This window comes from Lonchura striata, chromosome 8, assembly GCF_046129695.1.
Source record: "Lonchura striata isolate bLonStr1 chromosome 8, bLonStr1.mat, whole genome shotgun sequence".
In the NCBI taxonomy this organism is placed as follows: Eukaryota; Metazoa; Chordata; class Aves; order Passeriformes; family Estrildidae; genus Lonchura; species Lonchura striata.
The window spans coordinates 25542580-25559772 of record NC_134610.1 but is presented as its reverse complement, the minus strand read 5'-3'; the positions used below and the strand labels follow the sequence as shown (position 1 = coordinate 25559772).

At 39.1% G+C, this 17193-nt stretch overlaps 1 protein-coding gene across 3 annotated transcripts in view; it reads right to left on the bottom strand.

Annotated features, from left to right (window-relative positions):
- PARD3B (par-3 family cell polarity regulator beta) overlaps positions 1 to 17193 on the bottom strand; it is a 391488-nt gene that overhangs the window by 120584 nt on the left and 253711 nt on the right. For all 3 annotated transcript variants that reach the window (XM_031505387.2, XM_077785113.1, XM_077785112.1), the window contains 2 exons: positions 13189 to 13395; positions 12020 to 12245 (listed from right to left, as the gene is read on the bottom strand). In XM_031505387.2, coding sequence (XP_031361247.2) covers positions 12020 to 12245; positions 13189 to 13395 — 433 coding nt within the window. The remainder of the gene's footprint in view (positions 1 to 12019; positions 12246 to 13188; positions 13396 to 17193) is intronic.

The following is a 17193-nucleotide window of genomic DNA, read 5'->3' as shown; positions in this document are numbered from 1 at the left end:
AAATGTAGAAAATTTTGAGTTTCTACATGTGATGAGTGAATTATACTCACACATGCAATCTTTACAGACCACAAATACACTTCTCAAAAGAGTTACCTATGTATTTTAACTTTAACCCTCCACTGTAGGTGTGAATGTATTGTTTTATTAAAAGTTCTAGAAAAATTAAGCAGAAGCCCATATAATACACCTGTAATCTGTTGCTTAATTCTGCTGGATTGAGGCCTTAACACTCAGGTAAATCTTAGCTACTCACTTATTCTGAATCTGAGTCCTCATTTTTTGGTCCCTACTCTAGAGGAATCAGTTACTTATATTTTTTTCTTCTTTTTAATCTTCTCTAGTGAAAGATCATTTTGTCTGTGCTCCACTATCAATTCCATACAAGTGCATGGACAGCAGTTTACAGTATAATGTAAGTTTTCCACAGGAGACCTAGGGCCAGCAGTGATCCTTCTTCCCACTATGACAGGAACATCATCTTTCAATTTCTTTAAACTCTAGCCTAAAATAAAAAAAAATATTAAATTCATTCTCTCAAATCTGAATATCCCCACAAGACAGAGTAAGCTGGTATTTAAACCAGAATAAATGTTAAGGATGAACTAAATAAATATACTTTTATCGGGATAAGTTTGTTAGCACATTTTAGACTAAAATTTGCTGTGTTTCCAATTAGACCGCTAGAACATACATTTTGTATGAGTGTGGCTTCCTTCCTCCCCTCCAAGCACTCCAGAAATACCTAAGTCTTTGTAAAATACTCAGGTATCTCTAAGACACAGATTTTTAATATTATTTTCCATGTAGGAGATGCAATAACCCAAAATTTGCTTTGTTTCAGCACTAGGGACTAAAGGCAGTTATCCGCTCAGAACTGGCAAGCTCGCATTGCCAAATCAGTTTTCCCCACTCACCGGGGGCACAGACTGCACAGGCACATCAGCACTGTGCAGTTTGGAGGAGCAGCACCCCAGGACTTAGAGGCTCTCAGCGTGGCCTTACAGCCCAGTGTCAGCTTCACAGCACACGGAGGTAAATACAACTTGTACTGTGCAGTTACTGGAGTCAGCAAACATCGGACGTGTAGGCAGAGAGCAGCGCAGACCACTGCTATAGGCAGAGAGGATTCAAAGGAATTTCTCTTCCTATCTTCCCAAGCCATTTCAGCCCAGAGCTCCTGAAACTCTGCCTGGTCCTGCCTACAGCACCCTCCACTGCTGCAGATGACTGATGGTTTGGGAAGCTACAAATGACAACCGGGCTAAAATAGCCTAAGTAGGAATTAATTATAAAAGAGATGATGCAGAGGTCTTCAGAGATGAAGAGGTACATTAACCTATTGCAGCACTTACAATCATGATAATCTGCTGTTTTAAAGGAAAGAAATATTTGCTAATTTATTTTTGAGTAACTAACTCTCTGGTGTATCTATACACACATATAGTCACTAAAATTAATCTGCAGCTGTATTGTGGAAATTTTTTCTCAGAAGCAGGTCAGTTTGGTTTTGTAACGTCTTCATTTTGACAAAGATTTATTTAAAAAATTGTAATTTACACTGCAGCCTGTATCAAATAGACAAAAAAAAAAATCAATAATTTAAAAACATGTATTGCTAAGAAGACTACATGAATAAAAGTGAGCTTCCTTGAGCTCCTTCCTTGCTGTCTGTCAGGGAGGCTGTTCGGGAGGCTGAGCAATCCAAGAACATGTGAGTGAAAACAAACACTTCCAACCACAGAAGAGGATATGGAAAGTGTATTTCCAGGGGGTGGGGGTGGACATAAAAAGGAAAGCTAACTTCTTTGAATTGTTTATTTCCTCAATCTAATTTTAATTAAAACCAGAACATTAGGATGTCCGTTATACTGAGCTACTGTAATACAGATTTCCACATTAGAGGATAAAAAGCTAAACACAAAGATGACAGAGGTAGCTTGAACAGTGCCTGACTCATTATTCACTAGGTTTCTTTGGCTAGAAGGAAAAAAGCAAACAACAATAGTAGCCTTCTGTCACCAGAAGATAGCTTTACAATTCTATTTACACATTACTACCAACCAAGCTGATGATAATCTGGGGTTAGTGTGGGGCCAGGTATTCACTGCTTTCAAATAAGGGACAATGAATGGCACAGGCACACAGTTCATTACTTCAAACCCAATACTGGAGTTAAATGCTAAAGAGCTGATACTTAGTGGCTCATGTATCTTGTACTAAATACACACACAGATTTTTAACACACAGAAAGGGACGGGTTTTTTATGTCAGCATTTGGCTAACATTTTATATTTATCCTGGTTACTTTTTTATTCATTTTTTACTGTTTCTACTCCACAACAACAACAAAATAGAGCAAAAGTGAGAAGTTGCAAGAACAGAAATGGAAAAAGGAGAAGACCTCTTCATTTTCACTCCTAAGAATTATTCTAAGAGCTCTTAAAGAGCAAGATCAAATTCTCTCACATGTACTGGGGCCAAGGCAAGATCCTGGAGATGTAATTTTCACTGAATAAAGGAAGCAAGCAGGGAAAATTCTTTGAATGTAAATATTTTTGTGAGGGGAGCACTTGATAGCATAATTAACTTGTATGGTTAATGGTCACAGCATTGTGACCACTGAGAAATCAGAGCAGTTGCTGCTCATGACAAAGTGCAGAGTAGAAGCAACTCACACTGAGGGCAGAGCCCAAATTAGGGAACTCTGCTGGGTTTAGGACTCAAGGCTCTGCATAACTGAGTGACAACCAGGACAAGAGAGAAGCCAGGCTGCAGAACAGGGTAGAGAGAGGAGGAGAAAGTTAACAAAGGCAGGAACCTGGTGACAAACAAACATTTTGTCCAGGATGAAGGGCTGGAGCTGATAGGAACACCAGTTACCTGCTACGTTAACAGCTGAATGAGCTGGAACTGCTGGGTGAGGATCAATCCTGCACCTTTGCATTCTCATCCAAACAAATGAGGAGAGGTGGAGGTGAATGAGACACAGCCAAATGTGGTGCAGAGCAGGAAGCTGTAAAGAGCTTTTCTCACTGCTGTTGGGACAGAGCTGGAACGCAGGAGCTGGGAAGAAAGGATGTAAAGCCTTTCTTCATCATTCATTTAGCTGTGCTCAAGCACATGAATGGTTTGCAGCAGGGAAGTTGAAAGCTGTGTAAAACACTTTGTGCCCAGACTCGCTGCAAATGTTACAGTGGAAGGCAAAGTGCTGCTGGGACAGGCTGGCTGTGAGTACTTCTGGCTGCTCACAGCAGGTGACCACACTGGCCAGGTAACACAGGCCAGAGTGGGAAAGGAACAGAGCTGGAGCTGGCACGGGGAGGTGGCAGCACTCAGAACCAGGACCCAGCAGCGTGAGCCTCAAGAGAAACTCATATAATCTGGAAGCAACATGAGTCCAAGCAGAAAGGGAAGAAATTTCTGTGTGGTCATGTCTTCAGGGTGCTGTGTAGTAAGTCAGCAAATTTTAGACACTGCCCCACTGAGTGGATTTAAGGTTCATGAAAAGATGACATCCCATATAGGACTTTTGTGAAAGGGGGAAGATCCTGCCAGTCTTCATGATGACAGAGTAAGGCCAACAAGAGGACTAATCTGCAGAGGAAAAAACAGTTTGCCCATGGCAAATTTGAAACTTTTTTTTTTTTTTCTAGCAAGACAACAAAATCAGGGTAAAAGACAGAAAGCCATCTTTAATTCTGAGGCATTATATTCCAAGAAGCATTTCTGAAGGTGAGAGCATCTGTAGCTAGGAGGTAGTACAAAGAGAAGGAAACCCCAGCTCACCATCACATGCAGTAGCAGCAGCAAGAATGGGTAGGGAGAGGAAAATTAGTTTGAGAAGGTCATATGAAAGCTTACTACTTTTTCATTTTCTTAAGAAGAAAACTATTTGTCTATAGTCTTATAGGAGTAAAACTATTTGCTACTGTGTTACAGGAGTAACCAGACTGGTTTTTAAATGTATTTAATTTATAACAGGTTTAGCTGAATAATGATAATATAAAGCAGGAAAATGTAATTTTCATATTTTACAAGCACAGAGGATAATTTTTGCGTAAAAACTAGGGCTCAGAGCAGTGGAGTTAACCAGTGATTCTCAAGAAATCAGTAGCAGAGGAGGCATTTGAAACAAAGCCTCTCACAGTATCTCCTAAACCTTTTCCTATCTAACCCTATACCTAAAACTGTTCCTATCTCCTAAACTATCACTTCTTCGTTTTCTTTCAAAAATTCTATGTGGAAATAAAAAAGGGAAGAAAGAGACAGAGTGATTCAAGGGGTTAGGTTTTTTCTAATGCTAGCATACTTCATATGCTCTGAAATTGTGACTACCCCAAAAGGAGCTTTGTTCCTTTTATATGTCAGCAAAACAAAAGGTCAGCCTATTGAAATATTGGTCAGGTCTGACTTTCTTCTATTAATAACAAGTAGAGACACATTTTTTAAAGTAATAGTTAAATAAATGACCACATGTCTGCAATCATTTCGACTTAAAATGTCAACTGGATTTGAGATGCCATGTGCATTTAATCAATGACTCTGCACTATAATATAAATATTACTTTGGTTTGACTGTGTCGTGTGGCATAAATCATAATTCAGTGAGATGAGTATATTCAATTTTCTCTGCAGATGGCTGTTAACGGCAATACCTATTAAACCAGCACCCAGCAGCACTCTGTAGTTAAGGAATCTGTCAGGAGTCCTTCTGTATAATTTCTCTGTTAATTGTTGTCTCTTCTCCTAGTCCCTCCATTTACCACATTCATGTTACAAGAACTACTGATTCAGAAAATCAGCAAAAACCTGTTGTTTCTTTTGATGTTAAGAAAGAACTTATACTCAGCACTGTATTCCTGAGCAAAACTTTGTATTTACTGGTTAAAATGTAGCACAGGAAGTCTTAATTCAAATTTTTGTGGGCATGACTTTAAACCCTCTAGGACCTTTAACCATAATCCATCTGTAGTACCTACAGAAATACCCAATGTCCCACAATTTATTTAGAAATCATGGAATTCAAGCTTTATTCTCAGCTAGATTTTAGGAGGATTTTAGAGCAAGGAATAGCCAAATCTAGTGAGTGACAGATGAACACAGTGCTGCAGTGTTCAGAATTCCCCAAGAATACACTTTGCTTTCTAGGACTCTTCTTGCAGAACACATTTCTTGGGAGATTAGAGACAGACACTTAGAAGAAATATTCTACCTCCAGAAAATACCAGGAGTTTACTTTTAGCAGTTGTGGCACGCACAGAGGCCAACATTAAATAGACAAGTATCTATTAAAGTAGAATTTAAAGTTAATCCTCACAGACAAAGCATGCTGCTTTTTTTTTCCCTTTTGCTTAGTAATGACTTGAATAATGATATTTCAACTTGAAGTGAACATGCAAGTTTTTCACAAAAAGCATGCTCCTTGCAAACAGTTTGCAATTTTGAGTCCTTTTAAATAGTCAGAGGGAACTTTCTGCTCTGATCTGTTAAGTAAATATAAATCTTGTTATCCAAGTTCAGTAATGAGAGTGAGGGGTCTATTCTTCACTGCACTTGCATACATCTAACGTTAATGAGATTTATGCATGCATATTAAGGGGAGAACAGATGCTTAATTAAACAAATCAGCCTTTAGTAGGCAGTCTGCATGATCATCTTTAGTACAAAACCCCCTTATTTTCTCTGCTTTAGTTTGACTTTGAATGCAGCCAAGGAGGAATTAATATGGTGGAGGAAAAGAAAAAGTCATATATGCAAAATGAAATCTTTATTTGGTTTCTTTAGTTTAAAATACTTGACAAATTTGAGAGAGATTAAATTGACTAGATATATCCTCTCTCTCCTAATCTTATGCTCTTTAAAGGAAAGTCGAGTTTTATTTACCAATTTACCCAAATGAAAATTTTATTGTGCAAAAGGAAATCAAGGTCTCTAAATAACTCATCTGCCTCATTAACTGATGTGGTCTTTCAAATACACATCATCCATCTCAGATAATTTTGCAACTGATTTCTAAATAAAATATCTAAAATAACTTTAGCCTAATTAAAACATAATTTAATCTAGTTCTGGAGTTTTTTTATCTGTCAATGTCCATATTGATTTCCAACATCATACACAGATAAATACATTAAAAAGTTATATATACCACCTCTCTCCAACAAGTGACATCTTTATTATTTGCTCCTTCTTCATCTAATGCTACCTTTTCTTCTACAACACTCAACTTCTAAGGGCAACAGAGTAGAAAAAAAGATCTCTCCATAAGTTATCATAGTGCCATACTTAATGGAAGTCAATATCTGTATATTATGCTATCTACTCTGCAATACCATTACAGGCTTAACAGTGCTGGTTGTAAAAAGTATCATTCTGAGCACAAGGCCTATAATAGTAGTAATGAAAAAAGGGTCATTTCTGTCTTCCAACAAGAATGAAAAATTAAAATCACTAAGGCACTTAGCTCAAAGGAAAATTGGCAAATTAAAGGGACAAAAAATAAAATATTCATGGCTCATATTGTGAAATGGAAGGTAAATAATTTAAGATGAACTATTATGTGGAAAATTGCACTCTTTCCGAAGAGCAAAAAACAAATCTAACTAAAACACATATAGATATTACTGCTTCCTGGGCTTGCAATTACATATGTGCACAAATATGCAAGTCATGGTTGAAATGCAGTACTGTTGGGGGAAAGGCATTTTCTCACCTATACTAATTTTGAAAATATTTTATAGTAAAACAGTCGAGTTGACAAGCACTGCTTTATATGAAGAAGGTTGGTTGTTTTTTCTTCCTGAGTCCAGCCTAGAAGTGAAGACTGAATGAGAGAGTGCTCTCCCACTGCACTCCAGATCAGCACAACTCTTTATTCTGAGTCACCTAGTACATAACTTGCTCTTAGATTTTTATGCCCCAAAAAAAATTATGACTTCAGCCTCCTGGTCTCTGCCTGGGGGAGCTACCTATTAAAATGCCATTGGTGTGGCTGCAGTCCATTAGCTATCTTACCTTCATATCCATAAAACTGAAAGGGCTGCCCAGAATTTTTACAATCACTATCTGGAAAAGGTAGAGAGAGCCATAGACTTGTGTTTATTATACTCCAGCACTGTAACAACTGCTATGGGATCAGGATACAGAACTGCACTGCATGGCAGAGGTCACGATTCCCTGGTGATTTAAAGGTTCACTCTTCTGCCAACTTAATTTAGAAACACAAAGCCTATCTTTGTTAGAAGACAGTATTTTGATAGTTTTTCAAAGCATGGCAATTCAATAACTATAGACCACAAATTTAAAATCTGGAGTTCATCACCTAGCAAACTGCAGAATATTTTTTTAATTTATTTTATTAACCTCTTGTTTAGATCAACTTTGCATCCTTGGTCCTAAGTGACAACACATTTTGCATTAGTGTTCAGCATCAGGGATTTCTAACACCCTGCACCAATGGGTTAATTAACCCTTCCAAACAGCCCACAGAGCCCTCCTCACCTAGCTTTTGACAGTTCTAAGCAAGGAGACTACACACTACCTTTTTTCAAAGCCACAAACATGCTGTTTCACTACAGTGTTTCTCCTGAAAATACTGACAACTTTCAAAAGAAGCTCATTTGATGTCCAGCAGTCTTCTAAGACTCACGGTGCCCGGGAAGAATCAGTCAGCTCAACGTGAGAAAAGAGATGAGCCAAGAATCAAATGTGGCATTGTGCAATCTTGCTGCTCTTATGTATCTGCACAGAACTCAGCATTTCTGCTCTGAAAAAGATTCTGTGTAGATGCTAGACACTAGCCGTTCCCTGGGAGTGAAGTATACATTTAGACACAGTTCCACTATTGAAAGCATTTAATATACTTGTTTTCTTGATACACAGTATCAATTTACTGTTCAGTCTGTTGTCTAGTGGTGGGTTATTAGTGAACAATGACAGCATGATGTGCCAGAAAACATCAAAAAGTAAAATATGTAAAATGCTCCTTGGCCAATGTTACACAAAAGCAGTTAAGACTCAACTTCTGTTGTTCTTTGGACAGCACATATACACCTTCAGAACTAAGGCAAGCAATATATGCATCAGACCCAGCCAAGGAAACAAAGCACTGTGCAGTCAGCACCACAATGAAATAGTACTTTGGATTATAGGGACTTTAACTAGTATCATCTGCATTTCAAACCTCCAGTACATTAACCTACTTTGCCCAAATGCTACAGCCATTATTATGCTGCAGCCAAGAGTTTCAGTTAATACTGAGTGAAAAAACAGGTCTTTTAAAAAAAACAATGATTACAAAAATAAAAGCATGATTTCTTGATGGTCTCCCTGAATCACAGTCACCTAAATAAAGCTTCAATCAAGCAAAAGCTTAGCAGGAAAGCAATCATTCTTCTTTTTGTATGTGTAAAAAAAGACCAGGAACTACAAGTAAATAGCAGCTGAGCAACAGATGAGGCACTAAGTGAAATCTGTTAGCAACTGCTAACAGCTTTGCTATTTTCTGTTGTTAAATTAAAAAAAAAAAAAAAGGCAAAAAAACCAATGCAGTAGCAATTCCAATATGTTCAAAAATCTCAGATGCAAAAGACTAAAGCTCGACAATTCTTGTACTACAGCTGAATGCTTGGATTTGGTTTTAATATCTTGAAATGCTTTGTTATTGATTATAAAGCAAAAGCCAGCCAATTTACATGGCCACTATCAAGGTAAAACTTCTTACAGCTGTATGTGTGACCCAGCAAGCATAGCACAAAAATCCCAGTGTAGACAAGTAGGACATTTCCAGAAGCTGTTTTAGGCTCAAATTCTACTTTCTTTTGTCCTTTATACCTGACCCCATGTCATTCACCAGAAAATGCATGAGTCTTAATTAGCACTGAGATTTCTGGCAAGATCTCTCTTTTTCATTGTCCTTCTGGTCCTGGAGCTTTCACCACAGATGCTCAGCTCCTACTTATCTCAAGCCAATTTTGACATGGGTTCAGCAAGTCTGTTTTTCTTTTTGGAAGCATCCCACAACACAGCAGAACCATGCAGGCACAGCTGAAATAGCTCTGAACAAAGCTGCCCAGGAACTACAAACAGCATGAACATACCAGAGTGGGGGTTCCAGCTCCCAGTAGGATCCGTCACAAGGCTGTAGTCACCAGAGTAGTGGAAAAAATTCATGACATTGCCTGGTCCCAGCAATATATTTCCTCTTCTCCCCCCTGCCACTTGCTCTCATACCTTTTTTCCCTTGGCTTTATCTCTCCTGTCAGTCTAACAAGGGTTCTGTTCCTCCTTTTGGTGGTCTCACACATGGGGGATCAAAGCACAACCACCACCACACCTATAAAATGCACACTACAAATTTCCTTCTCCACCAAGCTTTCTGCTCCACTACAGTGCTTACATTTCTAATGCCCCCTATGTGGCAGGTCTCCTTTCCAATTTAAATTCATCATGTCCAAAACTGGGCTCATCTCAGTTTCTAAATACTTCTCCCTACTTCTTTCTCTCAAGATACCAAGAATTAGTAGCCACCTTGCCTGCTGCAGAAGCTCACAACTTTTGTCATCTTAAACTTCTCTCTTTCCTTCCACAGATGTTCTACCAAAAAAAACATGCCAGTTTCATTCCCACAACGTCATAAAAAAATCTGGATGCTTCTTTCCATTCGTGTTGCTAAAATACTTATCATTCAAACCTCCTCCCCATCCCTCCTAACATTCACCCTTCACATCAGTACAAGACTCCAGTTTGAAAAAATACCTCTTGAATCTAATAGTTAGTTGGTATTTGATCTGCTCTAAATTCCACTATTAGTTCCCTATTATTTATTTTAAAACATTCAGATCAATTGGTTTTGTTTTTCAAGTCATATGTGCCAGTTTCTGTCTGAAAAAATACCAGCCTGGATTTGCTCATCTTGCCCAGGACATATGGTCCTCAATTATTTCATGAACGCACATGAAAGCTCTACTTTACAGGTCTGCAGTCTTCTTTCACTTCTATCATGGCTAGTATTCCCTAATACTCTCACCTTTTCAGGAAGGAATTTCTTTTCATGTTGTATAAATTCTGGAAAGAAATACTAACAAGGACAAAGAACCTCTAAAAACCTCCCGGCTGAACTGTTACTTCTTACCTATTTCTCCTTCTCTCTATTACAACATGATGCGTCCATCTTTGTTGTTTTGTAGAGATTTTCAGTGGTGTAGGACAGAAAATTCCACTCTGTGATGTCATATAGATAAATATTATTAACGCTGTCAGCTGGGAAGACTATCAATCCAAACCAAAGACAAGGTTATGGAAAGAGCAGATGTATAAACCTTTTGTGTACTACCAAAATGTGGAATATATTCTGAAAGAGGGAACCACAACAAATGGTAACCTGTTGTTTTCAGCTTTGCATACTGACCATTATCAGAGTTTCTGCCAACTGCAATAGCTTGTTTTGGATTCCAGTGTCAGCCCATGTTCTTTCTGGCTCAGATATAATATCCCTGTAAGACTTTACAATTCAAACTTGGAATCGGCTATGTATCTTTGATACATTAAACAGTACTTATCCTTCTGTCAGATCTCTGTGCCACTCCCCTTCTCTTTCCTACTCATGCCAAAGAGCTAAAAAGAAGAATGAAAAGTGATATGAAGCTTAAGACACACAAGAGAGTTTTTGAAGTCACCCTCCTAATTATTCAGTTTTTGACTACCCTTCCATGTTAAGTCCTGTTTCTTTAAACAGTATGAGCACAAATGCACGTGCAATGCACAAGTGTGTGCACACACCTCCTCTGCTCCTGGAGACCCCACTTGAAAGCAGACTGGTATAGACAGGTACATCTTATGAACCCTAACAACTGTTGAAATCATGAATATCTGACACACAGGCATCCCTGTATATTTTTTGACAATGTCTCCATAGTGTTCAAAAGAAAAAACAATTGCTGATACATGGAAAAAAGTCAGCTAAAACCTTCCCATTTTAATAAAATTTTACTCTAGAGAACATAGTGACAGAAAGTTGTAAGGCAAGTTCATACATTATATGTCCTAATGAAGACCATGATCAGTGAATGATCCTGCACCTGCATTTTTTAGATTACTATTTAAATGTACCCTTGCCTAAGGAATGATTTTGGTTTTTGTATATATGAGTACCGTTTACAATATAGCATGACAAGAAACACCAACAGTGTCCTAAAGCCAATGTTAACTGTTCAGTGCCATAAGTAACCACATGGTCCTTCAGTTTAATCTCCTCCACGTGACCAAAAAATTTCCATGACCACATACTCTGAATCGAAAGCAAAGAGCTACTACAACTGAAACACTCAAATTCTCTACAGAGTCAATAGGTACCAGAGGGAAGGGTGTCAGCAACCAGTGCCTGCAGCACCAAAGGTTCCAGCAAGAGCAAGGAAACAATCTGAAGAACTCTGATGACTTATAGAGTTTACAGAGCCACAAAACAAATAGCCACAGCAGAAATCCAAACACTTGCATGCTGGGCAGGGAGGACAGTGAACTTTTGTTCACTGCAGGCAATGCCTGAAGCCACAAAGCAAAGATTTTATCATAGACAGTGGCTTTCAGCAACTGCAAATGCTAGTAGACCTTTTGCAGTAGCACAAGGAATTCTGCTCTCCCTGCAGCTTGTGAAGGGAGCCGATAAGCAAGGGAAGAGAAGGCCAAAGTCTGAGTGTGGGAGCAGGATTTGTATTACTCAGAAATACTCCCCACAAATCCTTCCCCACCGATACATGCTTGCTTTAAGCCTAAAACCTTGAATCTTTCCTGACATATGGGAATGCATTTCAAAGGCACAAAAAGACATTTTGTCTGCCAAATGTCTTCTGCCGCAGTTACAAGTTTGGTGTAAAAGTATAAACTGCTTTCTTTTCCAATAACATAAACATTATTTGAGTCCAAGTGAAATAATTTTCCCACTACTTTATGAGAGCATCGGTTGTTTCCTATCTTATAACGAGAATGGGTGGCTGTTTTCCTTTGTAAAATGCCATACCTCAACATGACACCAAAGCCTTTCTTCTTTTTCTTTTCTGGGTCTTCATTTTCTTCCTTCTTTTTCTTCTCTTTGATTTTAGATTTGCCCTTTTTCTTCTCTTTCTCCCTACTTTTTTTGTCTTTTTTTGCTTTGATTTCTGCATCTTCTATTTCAGGGTTCCCTGGAGTGGCAGATTCCACATTTTGAGCTTCTTGACCACAGTGAGAGCTCTTATCAGAGCCATCTGCACAGAATGAAAAAGAAGCAGTGAGGATGGCTACGGGCCACTGAAATGCAAACATGTGAAATACAGCAAGTGTCTACAGAGAGCTCAAATGACTCACAACACTTACTCATTTAATTGAATAATTTAAAAAGCAGGCTAAGCAGATCTAGTGGATTCAAACAGATTTGTATTGTAAATTAAACACAGAATTATTTTAATGAATTGTTTTCTAATTATTGTTCCTGATATAAAAATCCTGATAGAGTAAAGCACTTGTTCTCTTTGAAATCTAGCTTGTTAACCACGTGCTGGGTTTCAAACAGAGAGCTTACTTCAAAACAAGAGATTCTGGTGACTGGCAAAACCAACCTATGTAACGAAATGACTTCATTCACTCCCTGGAATCTTTCTATTTTAGTGGCTGAAAAAAAAAAGATAAAATGTACTGTCTGGCTGGAAAAGAGCTGTGTTCTTTCTGCTGGGGGGCTCAGGATCCAAGCACTGTTTTACACCCCATATTAAAGGAGATGTATTTCCAGACTGGGGTCTATAAAACCCAAAGTGACAGAATGAGCAGCAGGGTGCTATCAATACACTGCCTTATCTACAACATGAAACAAATTTCCTGGCTGGAAAAGTGGGAATTGTAAAACAAGAGAGATAATTTTTAATGTAATCTGAAGAAAGCAGCTGCTTCTTGAAGTGAAAAACATAATTATTTAAGGATTGAGTTCTAAATCCTCCAACCCAGCCCTGCCCCAAAGGAGATCAGTGAAAGACTTTACACTAAACCCAGTCAAGGTTGGATGGGGTACTGCAAAGACAGCTCTATTCAGTGGAAGATGTGAACAGCTTTTAAAGTGTGATCAGCTTCAATTGGACTAAATCACTGGCTCATGGTGCTCCATGGAGCAGTGCTAAGTGAAGGTGGCTCCCCCAGTCAGTGCCAGCAGCAACATACCCTCTTCTCCATCCTCAGGCCCATCGTAAGACTTGTCAATGGCAGCTCGGAAGCTCTCATTGCATCCCCGACCCCGCACCACGTGAGGCCTGGGTCTGTGAAAAGGGAGTTCATTCTTCCTTACTTCAGCCACAGCAGTCTGAAGACTCTCAAGAGAACTGGACTTCTTTAATCCCAGGGTAGGACCAAAATCTTTGCCGGAAGAGTCTGGAAAACGAATGGTTAAGTTTTTATACCAAAAATCACAAAGAGAAATTAAACTAGTCAGATACATTTAATTGTGTACTTTATTACTTGGGGCCTTTGAAATAGTATGCAATCGATATAATTTGTTCTAAAAATAACATCAAGTTAAACCTAGTTCAGCAGAAAGCCCCAGACTTGGAGGGAATGGCACATAATTTACAGACCTGACAAAGTGATGGGTGATAGCTGGCTTGTCTGTGCCACTGCAAATCCCACACCAGTGATGAGAATGGGGCTGCTTCCTCCACCTTTGCCCATGACGTCCAACTGGACAATGTTAACAGTCTCAAGGAGAGCATTATCTTTAGACTCACAAAAACAAACACTGCTACACAACAAGTATTTTACTTTTTAGAAGGAGATAGGTTGTATGAATGGTTGATATTTTCAAACACATTTCTCCTGAGAGAAGATACATTATTAGTTCTAAGTTTTACCCAACCTTTTTATTCAAGCTGAAAGTAGTGCTATGATACCAACATGCACAGCAGCTTTTTCAAGAAACAAGCAGAGCACAGGTTAACATAAATGATGTTGCTGTCGCTGCCTCATTCCCTGATTACAGACTTACGAAAGCACTTCAGAGAAAAACAAAGGAAATTTTGAGTGTCCAAAACCTTCTCTCTCTCTAGATGCTTGACTATACAACCTTAGAAAGGCTTTATTTTGTGGCAGCATTTGTGTTAATTAGTATTAATAAAATGACAGTGCAATAGGTAAAGAACAAAATTGAATGAATGGATGCACTCCAATCAGTGAAGAAATTCACAGCTTAATTTAAAAGCCTTTGTAGCATCTACTTAGCTTTTATACAGCAGAACCGTAAATGTGTCTTAGAAACACTGAGTAAGAGACTGTGCCTTGCAATACGGCTTCTGTCTTTGAGAACTTGAGTGCTTTCGAGTTCAACTTTTAAGTAGTACTAACAAAAGCAACAGAAGAACATAAGAGAAGCCCTTCACCTGCATGTCCATATTGTCATACCTGAAGGGATTCAAGGGTCACAGAAGGCAGATATGTTAGTATGATTTGCTGCGATTTTAGCAATTCTAGAGTGCAAGTTATTCTGAACAGCATGTTCAGTGAATTCTTAAAAGTAAAAAAGCTGAGAATTGGCAACAAATAGAGACTTGTCAGTAGTGCCTACATAAAGCAATTTACACTTCCTTTACCTGCAGACTGATATGTAGCTGAAAACAAGTGGGGGATTGTGGGTGTGTGTGGAGACAAACAGGTTTATGGGAACCCTAGCTGCTCCATCACACAGTGCAACCTTCTTCTGTTCATTAATTGCCATTCTGGAGAGTACCATTATGGATAAATTAGCAAGTGCTAAAGCAGAATTAGAGGAATGACCTGCATAGAACATAAAAGTGCTAAAAATCACTAAAATCTTGTGCATCAGGTGGAGGCACTGTGGCACCTATCACAGACTGAGAAGGAGAAAAACGGAAAAATAATGGTGAGGAAAAAGGCCAAGTGAAAGGCACTGATCAGCTGAGAGGAAGCTCTCAGGTTTCAGTCACCAGCCAGCCTTGGTGGGCTGTTTGGCAGGGCACAGGGCACACTGGCAGGGCTGCTGGCCCCGGGCAACCCAGCAGGCAGCCAGGCTGGGCTGCAGACCGAGGGCTGCCGGGGGCTGTGCTCTGGGGGCCCTGCAGGCAGCGGGTCCCCAGCACACTGCTCCGAGCCACTGGGATGGCTTCAGGGTGATGCAGAGTCTGCAAGGAAGGGCTGGGCACATCCCTGCCTCCAGCAGGGCCATGGGGGCCCATGGCTTCGGGAGGTCCAGCAGCCAGTGTTGACTCCAGACTGCTGCTACAGCTGCCTGGCTGGCCAGAAAAGTACAGAAGTGCAAGCTGTACTACACTCAATTGACTGCTCTAAGCTCCATCACCTGAAAAAAAAGGTCTAAAGTTAAATGCTGCTTACAGTCTGGTTTATATAAAGCTGATCCAGTCGCTCAGACTGGAAGACTGCAATGTATGAAGGCCATTCCTAAGAAAATCCAATCAACACCTGAATTTGGAGTGAGGCACTCACATGACACATGGATCAGACATCAAGCTTGTGCTCAGCTCCCCACGCACACTGGGACTCAGACCTTAGACACCCGAGCACACTGAGGTGTCCTCATTTGTTCAAAAACTTACTGAGAACCCTTACTCACAGATTGGTATTGAGCATTCAGTTGATCCGTTCTAAGACTGTAATACTTTGAAATATTCATTATTGAAATTTCACTAATAACAGTGAGAACTTTGTCTTTCTGACAGTTCAGCTTGATTCCTTTTCCCCCCGCCTTTCATTATAGAGCCGCAGTAATCACATATTAGAGCACAGCTAAAGATACAGGAGCTAAAAAGCTTCCCTAAGCAGAGACCTGGCCCCTTGATTTCTGAGCCAGCATCTCTAACTGGATGCTTTCCAGAAAAATGCACAGAACTCCATAATGGACAAGGACTGCATCCCAAATTGGGAAATTGCCTTCCCCTGCCCTCGCCAGTACCTTTTTAATTTCTGCAGACCTCTAGAACTGCTGTAAGCCTGAAAATGTGATTATTTATTGCATGGGTAAAAAAAACACAAACCAACAAATAAACAACAAAACCCCTCTCTTATCTTTTACAAGTTATTAACAAGTAATTCTGGGGATACATGGTATGTGTCTGTATCTAGCCTTACCTGGATTTTTAATACAAAACCACAGTTTGGCAATAAAAAATTCAATTGCTCACAGTGTTAAAGTGTTTCTTCTTGAGCTCTCCTTTTACTGCTTCTTGTAGCACAATGATAAAAAGCCAACTGAAGCATGCACTTTATTGTTTTTTATAAATGGTGAATTACTTCATACATCTCTCCTGAATTTATAAGAGAAAACAACAGCTGACATCACTATCTGCCTAGACTGGCTGAAATCAAATTGCTGTTCTTAGATGTTATCTGTAACTGATCATCCTTTAACTGAAAGATGGTGTTACACATGCTTTAATTTTCTGCTCAATGGCAACATGGCTAACACAGATTTTTTAATTCTTAATATAGCGGTAAAAGTAAACCTGCTTTCTGTTCTTTTATTATTATTATTATTAGTCAAGTCTTTCCAAGATTATCTTTTTCCCACATCTGCACATTCCTTTCTTTTTTTTTATAACCCAGCTGAAGGAAATATGCCAAAAGCAAGATGTCAGTCATGAAAATCAAAGGGAAACAAATGACACAGCATTGTGGGCAGTGCAAGCCACCCCAAAGGCATGTACAGAGGGAATCAAAATGAAGAGAAGCCATGAATCACTGTCACTCTATATGAAACACAACTCCCAAGACACCCTAAAGAGTAAACATTTTATATATTTATCATTAAGTTTATTTCCTAGATAATGTTTCTTCTTGAAAACCAAAACTACAGGAATATGCCTAAAGGAGAATATTTAGAGGAACATATTTATGTGAGCTAGACTAACTTACTATTTACATTTTGAAAGACATAGTGAGGTAAAAAAAAGCAATAAAGAAAAAGTAAGGGAAAGCATCACTGAGACTGAGAAAATACAATAAACAGAAAGTTGTAAAAAATTATAAATAATTTGATTCTGTTTTTACCAGCACTCTAAACACACAGAGTGCTGTTTCCTATTGCATTGCACATAGTTCATGTGGTCCTAGGGAAGCGAAAGTAGTTATGAAAACAATGAGTGTTCTACCCTGTGGATACCAGGATGCTGGAGAGAACAAGGGACTACTTTCAGCAGGCAAACA